The sequence below is a fragment of the Patiria miniata genome, unplaced genomic scaffold (genome assembly GCF_015706575.1).
Source record: "Patiria miniata isolate m_02_andy unplaced genomic scaffold, ASM1570657v1 HiC_scaffold_24, whole genome shotgun sequence".
Lineage (NCBI taxonomy): Eukaryota > Metazoa > Echinodermata > Asteroidea > Valvatida > Asterinidae > Patiria > Patiria miniata.
This window is the reverse complement of record NW_024037063.1, coordinates 3,541,411-3,563,688: the sequence shown is the minus strand read 5'-3', so window position 1 is coordinate 3,563,688 and position 22,278 is coordinate 3,541,411. Positions and strand designations below refer to the sequence as shown.

At 39.2% G+C, this 22,278-nt stretch overlaps 2 protein-coding genes and 1 long non-coding RNA gene across 6 annotated transcripts in view; all 3 read left to right on the top strand.

The window, feature by feature from the left end:
- Window positions 1–106: 106 nt before the first annotated feature.
- On the top strand, window positions 107–14,722 carry LOC119732439 (endosomal/lysosomal potassium channel TMEM175-like). Of its 3 annotated transcripts, none has more exons than XM_038205960.1 (21): window positions 107–549; window positions 2,227–2,454; window positions 2,796–2,840; window positions 3,134–3,228; window positions 5,342–5,393; window positions 7,429–7,464; window positions 8,638–8,721; window positions 8,883–8,954; window positions 9,375–9,467; window positions 9,623–9,701; window positions 9,998–10,078; window positions 10,385–10,439; window positions 10,807–10,919; window positions 11,067–11,101; window positions 11,613–11,657; window positions 11,845–11,907; window positions 12,285–12,388; window positions 12,505–12,585; window positions 13,006–13,066; window positions 13,293–13,352; window positions 13,728–14,722. In XM_038205960.1, the coding sequence occupies exons 2-21, from the start codon at window positions 2,233–2,235 to the stop codon at window positions 13,851–13,853; spliced, it is 1,602 nt and encodes a 533-aa protein (XP_038061888.1). In that variant the 5' UTR covers window positions 107–549; window positions 2,227–2,232; the 3' UTR covers window positions 13,854–14,722. The 3 variants fall into 3 exon arrangements, with proteins under 3 accessions (XP_038061888.1, XP_038061889.1, XP_038061890.1); XM_038205961.1 differs by lacking the exon at window positions 107–549 and adding an exon at window positions 1,162–1,617; XM_038205962.1 differs by lacking the exon at window positions 107–549 and adding an exon at window positions 1,645–1,952.
- Window positions 14,723–15,769: 1,047 nt separating this feature from the next.
- Window positions 15,770–17,447, top strand: LOC119732436. The gene is made up of 2 exons (XR_005271552.1): window positions 15,770–15,844; window positions 16,195–17,447. It is a non-coding gene; the product is annotated as an uncharacterized LOC119732436 (long non-coding RNA).
- A 2,004-nt stretch (window positions 17,448–19,451) lies between these two features.
- LOC119732433 (cGMP-dependent protein kinase 1-like) overlaps window positions 19,452–22,278 on the top strand; it is a 45,234-nt gene continuing 42,407 nt past the window's right edge. For both annotated transcript variants that reach the window (XM_038205951.1, XM_038205950.1), the window contains exon 1: window positions 19,452–19,777. The gene's annotated coding sequence lies outside the window, so the exon portion shown is untranslated. The remainder of the gene's footprint in view (window positions 19,778–22,278) is intronic.

Sequence of the window (22,278 nt, the reverse complement as noted above, 5' to 3'; positions counted from 1 at the left end):
ATTGCCAAGTAATAAAAAAAAGTACGTTTTGTTATGAAATCTACTGGTACCTGTTGCTTTATTTTACTACGAAGCTTTGCTGAGTGTTTTCAAGGTAATGCAGGCGCGTACGTGAGGTTCTTAAGACTGTAGTGATGCTTCTTGTTAATTAATAACGACCTCCACTGCCGCTGGACTTGCCCGCTCTTTTCAGAGACTTGTACCAGGGGAATAAAATCGAAAGCCACGCAATTCTGTTTGTAGCGTGGATCGTTGAACGAATGTTTGTTTGGTGCAAACTGATTCACACATATCGATGGAGCACTCTGGAGGTCAATATTTACTGAAGGCCATAGTTAAGAGCGTTCACTGTGTTTCGATAAATACACATGGAAAGCTAGTTGTTGAATGTAATTCCGTCAGTCTTTTCCGAGAGTGCACTTTGGACAATAGGAAGTCGAGAACCACTTTATTGCAGCGCACACACTGTTAAGGTTACGTCAAGTTGTGTTTTATTTTCTCAATTGTGAAATGATTACAGCTTGACAGCAACTATTTATCCGTTGGAAGGTAAGTTTTCTGAACTATGAAAATTACTGGGGTTTATAAAATGCTAGAGTCTTAATTGCCTTTATGATTCTTTTGTTAAGCATTTGTATCCACTGTCACGACAATGCTGATACGCATGGCAAGAGAAATAGGCCCAGTTGCTATACTGACTTGAGTTCAGTGAATAATGTACCCATATACATGTTCATGTATATGAGGGATACTTCCGAGTAGAAACCGTGTACAAAACCAACCATGAGACCAACACAATATGTTGGCTACATACACATGATATGGTACGTACGGGTGACCTTCACTGTGCTTCTGTTGCCAACACTTATGACAATTATTTTGATTTTACTGTGCATGTAAATGTATGTACATCATTCCTCCATGCTTTTATCGGTTTTGACAGCCAAAAGTATTATCGTACATCTATCGCCCATATGCTTGCATGATTGAGTTGGTACGTGGTATGTAGCCAACTTGCGGTGAACTCAACGGCACAGTGACCTTTATACTGTCCGTCGAGAATTTTTCCAGTTTCCACACCATGTACATGTTGGTGGGCCGAATCAGGCCTCGACTACTTTGGACGGGTTTGCTCAACTTTGAACGCAATGTACAACACGTTATTAGGTTAAGTGGTCTATTTTATGTCTTCCGCCATGCAAAGCTTCAAGTCACATATGATGTGCCGCAATAATTGAGACGTACGATATAGATCCCAAGCTCAGAAAGAGCTATGCACGAGCAATTTTCATCCGCCCTGATATAAGTTTATGTGGGTGACTTGCGCGGAATCTCAATTAACTCCGACATATTTGTGATGATTAAAGTTGGCGAGTCTTCTCACCGCAAACTTCAGGCTTATCTATCAATCAAGATTAGCCGCGCACTGCTGTGTGACATGCTGGAGGGACGAAGTCCGTTCGCGTGGTGTAATCAGCAGTGTATCATCGTGGTTACGATAGAGTGGGGCATATATCACAGCACACTGCAGGGGCTTTAATTCAATTAATGTGCAACAGTTATCCGAATGCACAGATGCGAAAAATTACTATCCTCGGCAGTCTCCCGTGATGCAAGGTAAGCCGAATGGTGAAGGATCCTGCGAGACGGAGGCTTGATGAGGGTACGCTTCCTAGTGATTGGATGTATGCTGTTGCACAAACGCGGATTTATTGGATAATGTGCGTGTTCCACATGTCAATACATGTAATATCATTCGGGGAAGGACTGCGTGTTGCAAGATTTTTGTATTGAACTAATACGTAACATTAGTTGTCTGTTGTGACCCCTTGTCAGCGCCTGATATACTTGCAACCTTGCTGTCTATATGCTTCCAAGGAGTGATTTTCTTCTCAGATCGTCAGTATCTTCAAGTTGTCGAGTGGTTGTGTTGCTTCCAGAATCGCCTCTTGGTACTGCCGTAGTCTAGTCTCGGGCTCGTGGGTTGTTATGCGGGTTTGTTTGTTGGGTCGCCTGTTTGTTTTCGAATAATTATTTTACCGGTCAAGTTGTGTCCGATTTTTTTCCCGATGGACGAGCTGCATGTTTGTTGCCTGATCTACAGATGTGTCCGTGCGGGATGTGAGGGAGTGTTTAATGACCTGATTGCTTTTCATTTAGACTTAGTTCACCAACCTCCCGATTTTCTGAGTTTGCCCTTTTGTATCTTCTAATCTATACACGTAGATCAAGATGACCTCTGAAGACAAGGCCCCGGAGACCTCGACGGAGGATGGCAACCACAAAGCCGAGAACGGAGGCAGGGAGCATCTGGAGATGAGAGGGGCTGGTGAGGACGTAGATGAAGATGGGGAAGGGTCGGACAGAGAATCAAGCAGAGGACATCGGTTCATGCCGATTGATAGGCTTAACATCTTCAGCGACGCAGTGTTTGCTACTATTACTACGTTTATGGTAAGGATAATACCGAGTCAAGAGATGCCCAAAACAGAATTAGCTTCAGTGAATGTGGCTACTTTTCGTAGAACATTTTCAGCAGATTTTTGTTGTGACAATGTTAGGTAGTCGTTAATTAATCAATAGTATAGTATCCATTCTTCATTGACTGAGCTATAAAAAAGGTATTGTTTGCTTTGCCTCTGAAATGGGAGTTGTAACATTAGGGATGATTAAAATGTCTCCCAAATGTCCGGTGTCTCCCTAAGGCATACTTATGACGAACAAATATTCTCCTTAAGGGTACATTTACAGGAATTTAGAAAATCTGTAACTTTTTCAGTGGATTTTTTTTCCAGGTTGTCCCTTTGAAGGAGGAAGTACAATCTTATGACGTAACTGAGGTATGCGACATCTTTTCATTATTATTATTTTTTTGTAACAAATAGGACTTAAAACCTTTAGAGCATTATAAATATAACATGTGCCTTTATTTTGGTTGTGAATGATAATGGAATGCACATTTTTATTCCCAGTTTTAAAAAGTGCATTTTAATGTTTGCTACTCATTTTCAGATAAACATAATTATGAAGAAAAACATGATATGTGTACACATTCACAAAATATGTGGGTACACGAATTGAAACTAAACATACACATCGCAGTATCAAATGAAAGGGATAATATTTTATGCAGGATCTATGGACCAGCTTGGTCGCCGATTGGTATCGATTCCTGGTCTTCGTTATATCGTTCCTTATAGTATCGACTCTTTGGCAAGACCACGTGTGGTAAGTGTTTGGATCATGCTGGATGAAAGGTCCCCGATTAATTATTTTTTATAATGTTTTATAAAATCGAGTTTGTTTAATTTTCTGTTAGTTTTTCAAAGCTGGAGTAATTTGCACGGATAAAAAGTGCATTTGAACTTTTTTTATATCAATACATGTTTGCTACAATAATGTACTGAATTAAAACGGCAAATATAGCGAAGACGTGTGACATGCAACGGCAGGGATTCATACATTAATATACAACGAGGGTGGCAGTCATGTTCAATGAGTGTCTCTGCTAGTACTTATCAAGATGGATGGCGATACAAGATGCTCATTATCAGACTAGCCACGGCATCTTTGTTGGATACCATTCTGTCTCGATTAATATAGCTTAGCTCGTGTTGTTGCATATATATCTTGACTAGTGTGTTCTCGGCTCCCAAAGGAACGGAATACATTAATATTCTCTGTTTAGGGCGAGCAATGGAAGTATATAGGCCTTATTCTCCATAGGTGTCTTCCTAATATTTTGGTCATCTTTGTTGTGTGCCAGATTCCTCTCTCTACTCACCTCACTGACTGACTGACTGACTGACTGACTGACTCCCCGACTCCCCGACTATCACTTGTTACTTAGACTATACAGCGTGTGTCAATAAAAACGCAGGATTTAAAGCGATTTTTTTTCTGAGAAAATTATGCTACTGGTGTGCCTAATTTGATAAGGATTTGATTGTCCATAATTTCATCTTTGACAAGATTTTTGTTTGGTGGAATTTAGACTTTTGGTTCAAAAGTTATGACAAGTTTTGTGAAGCCCTTCTGAAGCGGGTTGGTCTGATTCAATGACCTTAACACAACGACCAGTTATGTACAATGCAGGTATGCATTGAAGACAATTAAACCAGAACAAAACTTTCTTTGAAACAACTGATGATAAGTATCACTTAAATTTAATAACTGGACTATCATTGTTTCAAAGCATCATGAATTATTGACTAATAACATTGATGTGGACTAAAGGATTATGTAAGCCTAATCCTGCCACACATGTCCTTCTTTGTGATCCACAAATACTTTCACCTGTACTGAATTCAAACCTTTCATTAGGTATGTGTGATTTCACAAATCAGACCAGCTTGGAATTTATAACCCTTCTTCAATGTACTCTATCTCTGGACAGGATTGTCCAAATGAGATGGGATAAAAAGCATAGTGAAGAGAAGGAAAGGTACTTTGAAAAGAGGGTTAACATTATGATGAATAGGGGTGGTTTATATTCTTAATATTTTTGTTTCTAATCCTGCGTTTTTATTGACACACGCTGTAGTTGTAAGCTGTTGAAGAGAGTTGGGCAGTGCTATTGCATTGGATTACCCCGCAACGCCATGAATGGGCTATAACTCCTGCCAATTGTGTTGACATTTTGCATGCAAAGAATCCCAGTGAATAGAAATTATGAGGCAGAATTTTGTGCGGTCCGATTTTGGCCTAACTGGGACCAGCTATACTAGGGTTGCCTATCCCTCCCCTCCCCCTCCCCCAAAACCCACACTGAGTAAGCTAACCGTCTCCTTTGCGTTCTGATACGTACTAGTGGTAAAAATCTATATGAACAAAAATATGCGGCATTAGCTATAATCAACGAAGTACAATTTATACAAAGCTTCGTTTTTGGCGCCAGAATAAAACAAATGCTCATGTAAGTCGATCAGCAGTGAAACTATCTGAACATGGCGGAACTTCCTCGGCACACTGTGATCATGTTGCCATAGAAACACAACGATTAGGGGATATAAGATAATCCATTCTGTTCAAAATTATATTACGTTGATTTCAGCCATTTCAAGTATATGCAAAAACCATAAAATGCTAAGTCAAATATCGTCCAGTGCAAATTGCTTTGAGGGTAGGTTTTTTACGTTCGCGTAACCAACAAAAGACGCACTGAATGGATGAAGAAATAGGCTATGAAAATAACCTCATGATATTGTTCCGGCTATTTTTATCATTTGGTCGATGTAGGCTCATCAACTCGCCAAAATTGTCTTTTTTTTTCTTTTACAGTATCATTTTTTTAGTGATATACCGACGGTTATTTTTTTATCATTTTTCTCTGAACAAATAGGATCTTACAAAAAGTCGAGCACGTTGGAGACGTCGGACTGATTCTGAACGTGGTACGTATAAATTAAAAAGACCAAATAATTTTGTGTAGATACATATAAAAACAACATGCGTGTATGTGGCATTTCAAGCTTTCACACCTGAACGGCCCACTTCTGCTTAAATCTCCCAAACCGATACAAAAAACACCTCTTCTCCATTTAGATTCATGAGCTTTAGCTCGCTCGAAACTAAGGCTAATTTACCATATACACTTGTGAATTTTTAAGAGGTTTGGCGGGTGCTTCCATCAATAATTAAAAGCATGGAATATTGTATACGTTGGAACTAGACTTAATGACAAGTCGTTAGATAGTCGTATTTTGTCTGTGAACTTCAGTCGAACTCCGTCGGCGCGGCTGGTATAAGACTAGTACGTAATCGGCCGGGTTGCAACATATCTAACGACTTGACGATTATGTTCTCACACCGTTATTCATGTATGCAAGCAGCGCAATACATACATGCAGTGCACCGCGCACTGCTATGCAAATGAGGACTCATTCATTCCGTTACATGGGGAGTTCTTCTCAATACGTCAGGGACATGTTTGCAGATCTGGCGACGTTTTAACTACCAATTCACTCAGCGTGGTCAATTGTGTATAGAAATAAAAATGTGATTACTTGATTTATTTGAGTCGTGTATGCCCTATGATGAATTTTGTGATGTTACACAACACAAAGTACAAACCCTCGAAGTAATAAGAACGATCTTCCGTGGCGGCCTAGAATACGCTCTGGAATCTGAACCAATCAGAGTTCTCGCATAGGATTCGCTAGCGATTCAAAATACTCTAATATGTTGTGTACAAAATTGAAACGTATTCGCCAAGTCGGTGACTGAACATCAATAGTCAGCATCATTTGGTCTGGGAACCAGACTACGCGCTTTGCAGCGATATTTTGCGTGCATGGAGTCAGTAACCGGTACTGTACGCAAACCAATTACCAACTTGACACCAAGTCTAGTCGGACACGGGCGTAGGTACATGCTCCGCCAATGATGATAGAAATCCTGTAAATTAATGTTTATTCGGAACGAGTGTTTGGAATTTTCTTTTTCCTTCTCCTGAGGATGATGGATTGTTTATCTTAGGCTCACATTTCCAACGCTGCTCCATCTATGCCTAAATACTCTCCAAAATGTTCTTATCGACAACCTGTTATGTACACGCGCGCACATAGAACCGTTGCCAGGTAACCGAGCAATCTAACTTGACAGGTATGCAAGGCATTATTAGCTTCACTGAGCAGTAAAAACAGACTTGCCCGACTAAGTTATTAAACCTTGCCATCTTGTAATCATCTGACCGACTTTGCTTCACTCAGCATTCCAGTTTATGCTTATTTCCTTGGAGAGCTAAATTTTACCAATTTTGGTCTCAGAAAACCCAATTGAATTGGAACATTGTAGGCCTTCGTTCATAGTCAATCTGTAACTGTAAAGATCAGTTACATATTAATGAAGACATATAATATCCACAGGCCCAATCCTCTTGTGATTTGTACAAGGCCATAAAGTTAATTGGTTGATTCAACAGTAAACCAAGCCAGACATATAGACCTACATGCACACTACATATCTAATCAATAAACCACATTCAATTAAGATCCCTTTGTATCATGGACCCATAGGTATTCGTCTGCGCAAATAATAGACGTCGAAGTCATTTTACGCTACGGTGAATTTGGGTCGTTTTTCTTTCAAACGAAACCCGTAATCGAATATAATGCTCCCTTCTATTCAAACATTGTGAAAGGGACGCAATAAAATCAATATTTTTGAAGGACCGAATAGAGTGTAAAACGAGGCATTGTTTTTCAAAAATACGTTTTACAATTATTCAGTATTCAGCAGGAGATATATATATGGAGTGAAATTTAAAGCAATAATGAGCATTACAAATCTTCAATTTAGAAACAACCAATACACTCAAAATAATAAATGTTACTGAAAACAATTTCAAATAATTTGGTAAATGTTAATATTATATTGTATATACAATGTATTATCTGATCGATTATTTTCGTGCTCTTTTGTTGACAGCTTTTGCTGCTTGTCGCTTCCGTTATTCCATTCTTGGTAAGTCCATGGAGGCCGAACATAAGTTTAATATAGATCATTTGCAATGACGTCATCTTTGAGGTTCGTGCTTTTACAATGGGGACACTCATGAGAAGACCTTGTTCATTCAGTGTTACTAAATCAGAAGAACAAAGACATCTCAAAGATGGCTGCTTAATGCAGCTGGTGTATTGGAAACAATATAACGCAGAGTAATGTAAGTACATAGGTATATGCAGTATGATTCTTGCATGCATCACCAAGATGATGCAGCGAGCCTGCTGCCTCATTTAACAATTTTTGATGTACAGTAAAACTGAGAGGTCATAAGAAAACCCACGGGTCTAATTTGATCGATGTCAGTGACATAGGCTAAACAGTTTATTGTTTGGCTACAAATGTCTTTCGGAATCGAACCCCGACGTTTGTAACACAGTGTTATCATGACTGGCTACACGCCCCAGTCAGAGCGAACGTTAGGGCTAGGCAGACTAGGGCTAGGCGTAGCTTATGATTTTGTGCTGTCAATATTCACGAGTCACTGCAAAACATGTGAACAGACAACCCCCAGCACGAATATACTATATATCAGTATAAAAAAAATAGAGATTAAGGAATATACTTACAGAGGTTAACAGAAACTCGGGTACGTGAAGGTTTCGTTCCGAGCAAACATAGAACATGTACGCCGCCATTTTTTCTGACAACATTGAAGACTGGTACTGAGTTCAAGTGAAGTGACATGTAGCGCGCATTACGTTCGGGTACCAGACTGTATAAGTCACTTCGTTGGAACATGAGAGTGTGTTTACGCGGCACCTATAGCTTTTCGTCAGTTCGTGAAATGATAGGCCTAATTTTTTAAGATATGTCAGCATTGTTAATGACCTACTTTGTTAATTAGCTTATTTAGCTATTTGACCACCGTATAAGTTAGAAATGTTTAGAAAATGAAAATTTCACTATGCAAAACTAGCCGGGTGCTAATTGCTCAAATTCATCAAAAATAATCTTGCACGTCGTGGTACACGACCGACGATTTACCCATAATTGGAGACAAATAATTATAGGCGTTAATGGTGATTGCATGCAAAAAGCAAAGGTGATTGTTTGCTTGATTTTTGTGGGTGTTTTTATTTTTTTATTTTTTGGTGGTTTTTCGTAAACATGACCTGGTTTTGACAATCACAGGCTGCTCTGATGGGTGACTTCTACCGCTACCCGCTGACGTCACGACTTTTTGGTGGATGTATTCTAACTCTCTCCGTGGTACAAGTATGTATAGATTTGTCATTCTGTCGTTGAATCCTGTCGTTGGATCAATTTGGGTTTCCTCAAAAACTCTATGATGCAATTTTGCGGCTTTTTTTGTCTCCCATCTGAAACAAGCTTCGTATTTCAGATCATGATGTGCGAGCATTATTTCATTTCGACAGGGTATAATGATCGCTCTGGCGTTCCGTCGAAGCAAGATGTTGTCGGATCATCTAGAAGGAGACAAAACAAAGGTAAAACAATCATGATTGTTTCAGGTATGTGTAGAGAGGCCTCGTAGCCCAGCGGTTAGAGCGTGTTACGGAGTGGAAGGTTGGCGGTTCGAATCCCATTCGGACCAAAACAGTGAAAAGAATGGGTACCTGATTCGCTCAGGGAGGGTAAGACGGCGAGAGGAGAGGAGATGGGAACCCACTCAAATGTCGCGCCCAAGACACAGTGGATCTCCAACATCCCAATGCCCCTACGGCTAGTAATGGCTATGGAACCTTTACCTTTTACCTTCTTAGCCAGGCCTATGTGAAGTTAAAAGTGTTATTCGTGTGAACAAAGATGGTTTCATCCATACAAGGAAAAGTCAGTTTTTGGTGGCGTTATTTGTTTTTTTCCGGACGCCGATATTTGTTGGATTTTTTTCTTTCATGAAATGGCAGAAGTGGATGAGTGTGGAGTTTCTCTCGACAGCTGGACTGAAGATTGTTCTGTCGGCCTTGTCCATCGGAATTGCGGGCGCCAGCGTTCCTGCGGTAAGACATCTCTTTTTAAACCTTTCATGGCATAAGAAGGGCCTACCGGTATGTTTTATTAAGTTGCAATAATTGTTTTTGGTTAGGTAGAAAATGATATGGGAAATCAGTTTAATTTGAGGAATATTTGATTTGTGTGGTTTGTTTTTTTACAGTCACTTGTGCTTCTGGCTGTGGCCATGTTCACTGATTGGATCTGCATAATAGTAATCGCCGTTTACAGAAGCAGGAAAGGTACGAAATTCAACACTAGGCCTATATACATGTACTGTGTAGCTAATTATGTGTATTTATCGAGCCGGGGAGAATTCGTGACTGTTTACACGCCCCTCGATCGAGCCTCTGTACAGGCTCCACGTTTCTTGGGTGTCAATTACAAACAGGGGAAACGTGACTTGTTTTTGTTGGCTTGTGCTAATATCCTACCCCGAAATAAAAAAAATAAAAAAATTGCACTTGTAGTTTATAAGCCCTTTAGTTATCCGTAGTTTTTCAGTGACATTTAGATGTTTCTTGTTTTTCTTTGTTAGATCAGTCATTTAGCACTGGGATACGAACACATCTATGTCGTCGCTTTGTTTTCGAAGATGTAGACATAGACCGAACACAAAGTAAGCATTTGCATTTCTCAGTACGCAGCTTTTAATAAATTATTCAGTAATCAATTTATTCTCAAAAACATTTCATGGATTAACCGATCAGTGATCGATTGACCAATCGGTCAATCGATCGATCAACTGTAGTCAAACTTTAATCATGGTAAGTTCAAGATGATCAGTCAGTCAGTCGACCAATCGACCAACTCCCGTCTTTTTATATATAAATCACTATTCTATCAAAGCTGCCATTTCAATCGTGATAATGAGTATGAATTGTGTATGTTTACTTGTTTATATTTTTGTTTGTGTTACTTCCAGCTTTTACCGACGGTGTCTTCATCATTGTGGCTACTTTGATCATCCTTGACATCACGTGAGTATAGGTTTTCTTTGGCTGCGACAAATTCTTCGTGAACAAGATAATGTGAAGCTTACTCACAAAACATCACAATTTAAAAAAAACAAACAAACAGCGATGTTCCAACCGATGAAAAATAGCATGTCATTTTTGTTTCTTATGAGACACAATGACTTTTATGACAGTGACATTTGAGACGGCAATGATGACAATCTGACATGAGATGACACTGATGACGATACAAATGGTAAATAAATGGCGATGTCATAGTTTTCAAGATGAGGATAACGAGGACAACTGACGATGCATGTCATTGATATAACGACGATGACAACAATGACCCCATTGAAATCATCATGCCACATTGTCATTTATTTGACAGAGCCGATTCTCTGGTGCCATTGAATGGAAAAATGACGGAGGAAGCATTGTATGAAGCTCTGCTAGACAAGAAGGAGGCTCTATTGGCGTATATATCCACCTTTGTAACTATCGGTAAGAAAGCAGCATTGGCATGACAGACTCGCCTGATTTTAGTGTGCCACATTATTGACACATCTAGCGGATAAAAAAAAATGGTGAGATGTTTTTGTTTTTTGGTGCATTTTGCCAGTACATTGTGTATTTTTGTCTTCTATTCAGGTATGATCTGGTACATCAATTACTCCATGGTCTACGTGAGTATAAACAAATTCATGCGTGTGTTTTGTATGTTTGTTAGGTTTCATAATACGTTGTTGTTTGTTTGTTTTTTTGTTGGGTTGTTGAGGCTGTTTGTTTGTTTGTTTGTTTGTTGGGGGTGTTGGGGTGTTGGGGCATTTGTTAGTTTGTATATTTTGGATTTTGGGGGTGTTGATCTTTTAATACTGTCTCAGTGGTTTCATCTCAAGTACTGGCCTTTAATTCAGAGAACAATAAACATGAACAAAAAAACCGCTTTGATATCTATATGTCTGTGCTGATGTCTGTGCCTGCTTGTGGTCAGTCGGTTAGTGTCTGTGATTGAGTTCTCAACCAAATTTGCTGTTAGTACGACTGATTTGGTATCACTGCACTCTTTGGCTAACTTACAATCTCGCAAATGTCTTGAATAAGTATTTTTAAATGGTAACTTGAACAGGTGTTGGACACGATTTGTAACCTAAATCTAATTTCGGTTTCTCACCTCTTTCCTGATTCACGAGGTAGTATATACAGAGGCTCAGTCGTCTGTTGTTGCTGTTCAACCGATTGGTAAGCTTACCTTTTTATTTCAAGAAATCTGTCTTTGTTTTGAAATCATCCACTGTCAACAGTTTTCATTTAAGTAGACCATGCAAAGGATCATTTCCGTATATCTGGAAAAAATTGATAGTTAGGTACAAAATATTACATAGGAATATCTCATTCTAGGACTGCTATATTTCCCCCCTTTTTTTAGACTCTGTTGTTCGTCAGCATAGTTCCGCTTGGCTTCCAGTTAGTGTCATTGTTTTCAGTGGAGGTAAGAAAAAAGTTTGGTTAATTTTTTCTTCCTAGAACAGCTAGAATAATCAAAAACAGTGATTTAAAGTGTCATTTAATAGATACTTTTGGTTGTGGTAGGGCCTTTACGTCTTTTTTTTGTTAACATGATCAACGTGACCCGCTTAACATCGCAGATTATTTTAATTTGTTTTATTCATTCGAAAAAGGAAAAATATTTAAAATTCACTTCACAAATCCTATTCTTAATTTTTGGAAATACTTATAACCTTCAGGTCTTTTAGCTCACAGTTACTCTGGTAATAAATGATTTTTTTTGATAGTTTAGGCTAAAAGGGTTCTTTTTGAGGTATCTTTGATATTCCGATGTGTCGTACTGTCGTTCTTTACTCGTAGGAAGCAGGCACGAATGAGAACATCGCCGTCCAGTTTCACTGTATCCTCATCCTCTTCACATCTGTCTTCCAGTTGCTGTTCTGGGTGGCAGCCCACTGGAAAAGGTGAGACAACGACAGTGACAGGCTCTCCCAGTCACACAGGTCACAAAGAGATTGTGTCACATTGTGTCACTGCAAACGTCCTCTTCAGTAATTGTCGTGGTTCTTTGTTTTCGCAGAGACAAGCATATCGCATCAAGTCTGGGCGGGTTGCACAGGAAACGTATATTCTGTCTTCTGCTTGTGTATCCCATCGCAAGGTAGGGCTTGAGGCTATGACGAGTGACGATCGTTGGTGGGGTGATGGTGATGATACGGCCATGACAATGACACTCACGTCGGGAATGACTGAGCTGACAGTTACAAAGGTGACACGACGACATGTCATTAAAATAATGAATTAATGGTGAGGGTACGAAGGTGGTAATGGTGATAGTGGCCAAGACGACAATTATCACAAAAGTGACGACTGAAACGACAGTAACAAAGGTGACACGATGACATGTCATTAAAGTAATGTATTGGTGGTGAGGGTCGTAACTTAGGAGGGTGGTGATGGTAGGCTTAATGGTGGTCAAGACGACGACAATTATCACGACTTTGGTGACTGATACGACGATGACGAGGATGACAGGACATGTCATTTCCATCCTAAATTTAATGTTTTTTCCTCGTTTCAGTTTGGTCATATTCTGTGCTGCATTTTCGACTTCCGTTTTCAAAGTAAACACCATCCATGCTGTAAGTAAAGCATACCGAGATTTGTAAATTATGTCAAATTTCCGTGTAAAACGCACCCCTCCCTTTACATTCTTCTGAAGCTGCAAGAACCATTTAATGTTGTTGTTATATTTATAAAGACTTGAATGATTGAAACTTTTTAATTCACATCCAAGACCTACACTTTGATTTGTTCATAGTTTACTTTGCTGACATTGAATTCTTTTTTCTTTTGTGGACTTTTTAGGTGGAGTTATCGATTCCTTTTATTTTCTTATTGATCAAGCTGATTATCGAATTGGTGCTGGTAAGTATCGATTATGTAGTCTCATGCCTCTGTGAATATTCTGAAAAAGTATTTTAATCTATATTTTCGGTGTTTATCTGTTAAAATAATAATATAGTTTTGGACTAAAATAATAATATAGTTTTGGACTCTAATATGTGCATCAATGTAGGGGTCGTCTTAACAATTCATTGGATTCTTGATATTAAAATTGGTCCTCACTTAAAATGTGGGTCCTTTCGCACTATAGACGTACTGTTAAGCAAAAATATAAAGCAGGCAAATCAAGTCTGTATTTGCAAAAGGTCTCATTCTGTGGACCATTTTATCATTGAAGATTGCAAACCCTTTCCTGCTTCTCAAGATTATTATTTTTTTTTTATTGCTAATTCACAGCACAAACGGGACAGCCAAAGCGTCACCCGCGGCAACTGTGTTCCCGTGGAAATTGCCTCTCCGCAGGTTGACAACACAGACACGATGCTGTGGCATGCTGGCGAATCAGAAGAACAGAAACGTTAAGGGCGCCGCCATTGACTGTGCTGTAGTCTCCGTTCGTCTTAATAGAGGGCGCTATATTGCCTAAGCTGAGTGACAATTGGTTTCGTGCAAAGGTTATCAGGTTCCAGGTTTCGTAAAATGAATTGACTGCATAAAACCATAGAGAAATGCAGTTTTTGTATCTAAACTATAATGACAAAAAATATCTATTTTAGGCCAAGTACCGTTTGCCCTTCCAGGAATGCAGTGATGTGTGTGATATCTTATATTTCAGTTATTTTTGGATGCAAAAAATTATTGTACATATTATAAGATGTTTGTAAGTAATAAGCAGTCGTATTTTTGGACTATACAACAATGATGTAAAAGAACAATGCCAGGTTTTAAGCAGTGTATTTTGTCCTTTTTTTACACTGCAGATATAACTTTAAAAATCGTTTCATTTCAAAGTGATGTTTATTAGCTTCTTGTATTTACAGAAATCCGTCAACCACAAATGTTAAGAATAAACCTTTCGTATATTACATGGAAGATACTGTAAAATGTACAGAAGGAAATTTAGGCAAAAAAGGTGACTTTTTGTTGTTTCCATTATTGAACATGGAGAACAATCGAAGACTGAAGGGGTACGCAGTGAGCGGAAGTAATCATTCACAGGCTTTTTATAAGATTCCATTGAAGTTTTGTAATTATTTTTTTTATGATTTCCAAGTTTATCATAAAAGAGCTGATTCTTGTTTTGCGTACAAGAGGGAATTTGATCTGTTTGCCATTCACCTTCAAACCCACCGCAACCTCCTCGGAGTAAATTGAAGTTAATCGGCGCCACATTTTGGAAAGTTCAGTTAATACTCCAAGAGTCAAAATAAAATCGGATTATTCATGCATGATTTCCTCGTACCTTTGGTCCAACTTGTTTGTCACGAAAGTACCAAATACTGACCCTTAATGTCATAGGCTTTGTACAGCGAGTGGTTTTACCCTTTTTGAACAAAAAAATACAGTTGTAGTTAAAGCTAGCTTTCGGCAACTCACAAAGTTTAATCGAATCAATTACGTTTTTATGGGTGTGGAGTTTGAGGTTCTGACATCAGTAGTTTATGTTGGTGACCCGAAGGGTCGTTATAAAAAGGACGATTGTTGGACCAGAGTCGTTCACTTATGCCTCGTTTTGTATTGGGTCATTTTGCCACGTTAGCCGTGGTTTAGGAACTCACGTAGACGATAACAGAGGTACTGCAAACCCGGTAAGATGTGTTTTTGTTTTCAAAGTTACCATGGATCATTTTTTAATTTAAGTTTCCATTTTCATTGCATTCCAGACGAATCAATTGAACGAAATGCTTGCGTACTTCTTAAAGTTCGAGACCTTAAAATGTGCAACCGTGGTCGAAAGTTACACAACCGCGTACCGTATAACATTACCACACATGCGTAAAAGTACCACGTGAATGAAGTTGAATACCACGTGACTCTGAGTAGGTAAACCGACGTCATTGATAGCTCAATGTAGGTTTAATTAGGTCGAGTGTTTGTGTTGGTTTTGTTCAGTTCGACAGGGCGCCTCCTACTTTACGAAACGGTTCAGCCTACGTACCACCCACACTGAAAACAAAAGCCTACAAAACATAATAAAGAAGCTCACCATATCTTCTGAAAACAAAACACTCTTTCCTTGAAACCTGTCAATAGTACACTATAGTAGCCTAGTAGGAGTTTGTATCGATTGTGACTTGCTTTTATTAACGATAGAAGTCTTGAGACCTTGTAATTATCGCGTCGTGGGAAAAGACAATCACGTACCGTATGATGGCGCTCTTCTAATCAAAATAACCTCACAAGCAGACTCGAAGGACATCAGTGCTGGCAGACGGCCACTGCAACAGGTGAATGAGAAAGCTGTCAATTAGGGTGTATACATTGAATTCTTTTTTCTTTTGTGGACTTTTTAGGTGGAGTTATCGATTCCTTTTATTTTCTTATTGATCAAGCTGATTATCGAATTGGTGCTGGTAAGTATCGATTATGTAGTCTCATGCCTCTGTGAATATTCTGAAAAAGTATTTTAATCTATATTTTCGGTGTTTATCTGTTAAAATAATAATATAGTTTTGGACTCTAATATGTGCATCAATGTAGGGGTCGTCTTAACAATTCATTGGATTCTTGATATTAAAATTGGTCCTCACTTAAAATGTGGGTCCTTTCGCATTATAGACGTACTGTTAAGCGCAAATATAAAGCAGGCAAATCAAGTCTGTATTTGCAAAAGGTCTCATTCTGTGGACCATTTTATCATTGAAGATTGCAAACCCTTTCCTGCTTCTCAAGATTATTATTTTTTTTTATTGCTAATTCACAGCACAAACGGGACAGCCAAAGCGTCACCCGCGGCAACTGTGTTCCCGTGGAAATTGCCTCTCCGCAGGTTGACAACACAGACACGATGCTGTGGCATGCTGGCGAATCAGAAGAACAGAAACGTTAAGGGCGCCGCCATTGACTGTGCTGTAGTCTCCGTTCGTCTTAATAGAGGGCGCTATATTGCCTAAGCTGAGTGACAATTGGTTTCGTGCAAAGGTTATCAGGTTCCAGGTTTCGTAAAATGAATTGATTGCATAAAACCATAGAGAAATGCAGTTTTTGTATCTAAACTATAATGACAAAAAATATCTATTTTAGGCCAAGTACCGTTTGCCCTTCCAGGAATGCAGTGATGTGTGTGATATCTTATATTTCAGTTATTTTTGGATGCAAAAAATTATTGTACATATTATAAGATGTTTGTAAGTAATAAGCAGTCATATTTTTAGACTATACAACAATGATGTAAAAGAACAATGCCAGGTTTTAAGCAGTGTATTTTGTCCTTTTTTTACACTGCAGATATAACTTAAAAAATCGTTTCATTTCAAAGTGATGTTTATTAGCTTCTTGCATTTACAGAAATCCATCAACCACAAATGTTAAGAATAAACCTTTCGTATATTACATGGAAGATACTGTAAAATGTACAGAAGGAAATTTAGGCAAAAAAGGTGACTTTTTGTTGTTTCCATTATTGAACATGGAGAACAATCGAAGACTGAAGGGGTACGCAGTGAGCGGAAGTAATCATTCACAGGCTTTTTATAAGATTCCATTGAAGTTTTGTAATTATTTTTTTTATGATTTCCAAGTTTATCATAAAAGAGCTGATTCTTGTTTTGCGTACAAGAGGGAATTTGATCTGTTTGCCATTCACCTTCAAACCCACCGCAACCTCCTCGGAGTAAATTGAAGTTAATCGGCGCCACATTTTGGAAAGTTCAGTTAATACTCCAAGAGTCAAAATAAAATCGGATTATTCATGCATGATTTCCTCGTACCTTTGGTCCAACTTGTTTGTCACGAAAGTACCAAATACTGACCCTTAATGTCATAGGCTTTGTACAGCGAGTGGTTTTACCCTTTTTGAACAAAAAAATACAGTTGTAGTTAAAGCTAGCTTTCGGCAACTCACAAAGTTTAATCGAATCAATTACGTTTTTATGGGTGTGGAGTTTGAGGTTCTGACATCAGTAGTTTATGTTGGTGACCCGAAGGGTCGTTATAAAAAGGACGATTGTTAGACCAGAGTCGTTCACTTATGCCTCGTTTTGTATTGGGTCATTTTGCCACGTAAGCCGTGGTTTAGGAACTGGGAACGTAGACGATAACAGAGGTACTGCAAACCCGGTAAGATTTATTTTTTTTTTTCAAAGTTACCGTGGATCGTTTTTAATTTAAGTTTCCATTTTCATTGCATTCCAGACGAATCAATTGAACGAAATGCTTGCGTACTTCTTAAAGTTTGAGACCTTAAAATGTGCAACCGTGATCGAAAGTTACACAACCGAGTACCGTATAACATTACCACACATGCGTAAAAGTATCACGTGAATGAAGTTGAATACCACGTGACTCTGGGTAGGTAAACCGACGTCATTGATAACTCAATGTAGGTTTAATTAGGCCGAGTGTTTGTGTTGGTTTTGTTCAGTTCGACAGGGCGCTTCCTACAGTACGAAACGGTTCAGCCTACGTACCACCCACACTGAAAACAAAAGCCTACAAAACATAATAAAGAAGCTCACCATATCTTCTGAAAACAAAACACTCTTTTCCTTGAAACCTGTCAATAGTACACTATAGTAGCCTAGTAAGAGTTTGTATCGATTGTGACTTGCTTTTATTAACGATAGAAGTCTTGAGACCTTGTAATTATCGCGACGTGGGAAAAGACAATCACGTACCGTATGATGGCGCTCTTCTAATCAAAATAACCTCACAAGCAGACTCGAAGGACATCAGTGCTGGCAGACGGCCACTGCAACAGGTGAATAAGAAAGCTGTCAATTAGGGTGTATTTTTCCCGATGTGACCTCGATAAAAAACTGTTGATATAAGACTCGAGAGCAATCCCTCGGGGTTGTTTTAAATTCGCATACAAACATATTTTGTTGAGTTATAGACGCTGTCTTGGAAGTAAAGGTAATATACGTCTTGTCTTCAAAACATTGAAAAGTTGGGCTACTGATGAGGGAAACATTTTGACATGGGTTCATTCAGTTCCTGAAGCTCGAGCAAACCACAGATTGTGCGATTTAAAACCAATTATGCTGCATTCTCATTTACCGAATTTCCCTATCCTCTTCAATATAAACAAAATATACAATACATGCAATGGTAATGTAGACACCATCACCATGCGGTTCATGGATTATCCTGGATTACATAATTATGTACATGATATTTTCATTTTTCAGATTGTTCTGCAGTTCAGGTTCAAACTGATTTTCAGAGAAATGTCTGATATTCACTGTTTTATTAAAAAATAAAAGATATGTTTTCCCGACATGTGCAAAAGTGATTAGCATTCGAGAGCATGCATGTTTCCGGTCACGCTTGCAATGGATTTAGAATTTCCGATTCATTTGATGCCGGTTCATTTCCTCGTCTACGTACGTATACATATTGCAGGTTATTGACACAAAAGGGTTCAACTGCCGTGTCCCGCTTCCTAACTCAGGGTTCGAGGTCATTTCAAACCAACAATAGCATTTGAAAAAGTATCATTGGAAATGTACCACGGCTCTCTTCTAATCTAATGGTTTCGCAGGGCGATTTCTACGGTAGACTCGACTGAATATCTCCTCCAGACATCTGAAGAAAAAGTTGCAGGAACAAAATTATGCAAAAATGCATTTAATATATCGGTCTATTCCTTCCCCCATAGGCAAAGCGGCTACTGTAATGAATCCCGGCTTAACCCGTCTGGACGAATATCTCAAATCGCCGAGCTTTGGGGAATTGGGGACTGACAGAGGACTAACGACGTAGGGGCAAGAAAACTTTGTTAGAAAAAAGGTGTTTTCATTTTCCCCTGTCGCAAATGATGTTGATTTAGTCTTTTCTTAGCAGTTACTGACTTGCTTCTTCAGTAAGCAGTCAATAAAAAGCTCAAGGCAAGGTAGAGGAATCGATCAGAATGGATTACTTAGAAACGATACACGTGGGCAGCAATTACCTCCTTGCATTTGCATAACCTTGGGCATATCGCCCACCCCCACATCACCACCACTACCATTGGTTACTGAACGCATCACTGCATTCCCTTATCCACGGATGACTGTGATGCACACAGACCTATGCAGCTCGCAGCGAGGCCCACACAGGCAACGTGGTATCCTGCATGATCTACAGGCATTTCCATGTAGAAATTATCCAGGCGTTCACTGCGCAGATTTCTGTGCTAGTGCATGGATTCAGAACACTTATGTTAGAAGTGGTACATGGTAACTTATAATACTGGTACTTGGTAGTGCGAAATTGAGGATTGAAGATTTGGCTTTCTTGGGAAAACCACTGAAATTGGGAGCCAGACCTTAGCAGTCCATCACCTGACTGAACTCCGGAAGCTAAAGGTTTGTGTACACATATTGCACTTTTCTGTTACAGATGCTGTGGACATAAATATTTGATCAGTTGTATGTAACTGGTATTGGAAACTTGTATACGCTTCATATTGTGCATGTATGGGCAGCCTGAGAGTGCCGTGACACGCGGAGGTCCGTGCAGTAATAACCATAAGTCATATGAATCGTGACCGGCCCGTCTGTATATGCTGCGTGTTTTATTGTGTATCTGCCCGAAGGCTCACGATTTGCTCTCAAGTGAGGCTAGACTTGCAAACTTCTCATGTCGCATCGGTACTTGTAGAATGCTAATGAGAACCAATTCAAGTTGGTGGGCGTGCCAATAGAATACAGCCTCCCTTTCAACTGTAAACCATGCAAAGGGCCCACGGTATAGCGCTGGGGCTGACATAATTATGATAGAATTATCCCGTCACGAAGTGCAGAGCATAATAGAACGGTAACCCTGGACCGGCTTTACAATTGAAGCCGATGTAGTCTATTATTGATATGATGAAATTATGCAGGTCAACCCCGCACGATTGTATTTCAAATGCATTGATCTGCAAATCAAAACCAAATCAATCCGTATTCATGGTATTCTTCATGGAGCTATAGCTCCATGTTCTTACCGTGTTGTACGGCGGGCGTAATTTTTATTCCTAGGAGGGTTAGGGGCAATGTCATGAATAATTCATGTTTATCCATGAGAACAGACAATGACATCAACAGCATTGTTGTTAGTTACTCAACTAGTTACAATAATTAAAGCATTTTAAAGAACGGTTGTCGTCGAGCTACCACACAGTAGCCTAGTGGATAGCGAGATGAGCTATGGATACAAAGATCCCTGGTTCGAATCCACGTCGTCGCTGCTCATTTTCATCAGCTATTTTTCTTCTCCAAATTTATCACTGAGATCATTTTAAATTAAGGGGAAAATAAAACGAGAACCTAAGTCTTGCAATGATTGAAAGGAAAAACTGAATTATTCATGACATTGCCCCTAACCCTCCTAGGGAAAAAAATTACGCGTACGGCGGGTCAACTTTGAAATTACAGTTACACTGTAACCTCTAACTCTGTTGAGTTTGTGTCACGTTATGCAGTACACACTGGTATATCTCAGGGTTTTACTACAGAAATAAATTGTGCAGTTTGCAGTATTATAAATTGATTTATAAACCAGCATATTCTCCGTTACACAATACGCATCTTCAGCAGGATTTACAGGTAGGCTTACATGCATTATCAGATTGTATAAAATGATAAACAAATTCTACATCCTAGATTAAAATATCCTATACCTTGTCTGTCTGAGTATCACGTTTTGCCTGAGGACTCGTAGGAGTGTGCACGAAATGCAACGGTTAATTAATGGAGAGGTATCCAACCTATGCAGGTCCTATGCTACGATTTCACTGTCCTCTGATCTGAAGTCACGGTTGGCACGTGAAAAAAATGATTTGTTTGTTTTGCTGTTTTTTTGCAAATTTGTTTCTTTCAGACTTTCAATAGTTTAATATTTCAACATTATCTCTATGAAAACGTATCGCCACGCAAAACATAACATTGCTGATGACAAAAATATGCGAAAATCGCTTCACCAAGGTTTACCACGCCCACTTGGGGTCAACATGCAAATTCAGGTAAAGGTAAACATTAGTAAAGACTCCGCCCAGCTAGCGGGTGCCGCGCCACGCGCGGCATCCCGCTAGTATACATATCAAAACCATTACATCATGAATAATTTGGAATTTGCAACCAAGTTGAGGTTGTCAATGCTAAGTAGCCAATGAATGACATTGGGAAACTTTTCCTATTTCATCCTACATGAACTGACAACATTGGGGATCTCGGTGTCAAACACAATCTTGAAATTCGTCTGTTTGTTTATTCATGTGCTGGTTCTATCGAGAGGCGAAAAAAAACCTGCTGTCAATTCCAGGCAAGGGCGCGTTTAAATGAAGGGATTTAGCTGCATGTGTGGCTTCGGAGGTTGCAAATCCAACACAATCGCGTCACGCTGTGAAAGGGATTTACTGAAATACAACACAATGTGATGATTTGTGTCGGTCTGCCTGCAACATGGCATGTTCACAACAACTTATGTTTACTGGATACCGTGCGAATCTATTCCTAAAATCCCTACTAAACCCTTAAAAAAATCGTATAAAACATGAAGTTTGCGTTTTAATAGAAGTCAGGTCGTAGGAAATATTATGAAAGGGAACAGAGCCTTTCCTTGTTTTCATGCACGATGCAAATCGAGGCCGCCACATTTTAGTTAGGAATCAATACAGTTGGAGTCTTTGACTTTTGAAGGATAAACCCATTGTCAAGCGAACAAGTATTGATGTATCTAGTCTTGATTTCAGTCTGACTTCTGGCTTTTGCGGTTAATGTTGGAGGTTTCAGTTTAGGTTAATCTTGTGACTCGTGACGCGTTTATACCAATAGCAACACGGAAGTGTTGTACGTGATGAATAATAAGATAAGTCACTGTTCAC

Excerpts from the sequence above, each read along its gene's own strand:
- LOC119732439 (XM_038205960.1), top strand. The coding sequence starts at position 2,233 with ATGACCTCTGAAGACAAGGCCCCGGAGACCTCGACGGAGGATGGCAAC. Across the intron at positions 8,955-9,374 it reads TAGAAGGAGACAAAACAAAG|AAGTGGATGAGTGTGGAGTT; the intron begins GTAAAACAATCA and ends ATGAAATGGCAG. Across the intron at positions 10,440-10,806 it reads TTGATCATCCTTGACATCAC|AGCCGATTCTCTGGTGCCAT; the intron begins GTGAGTATAGGT and ends TTTATTTGACAG.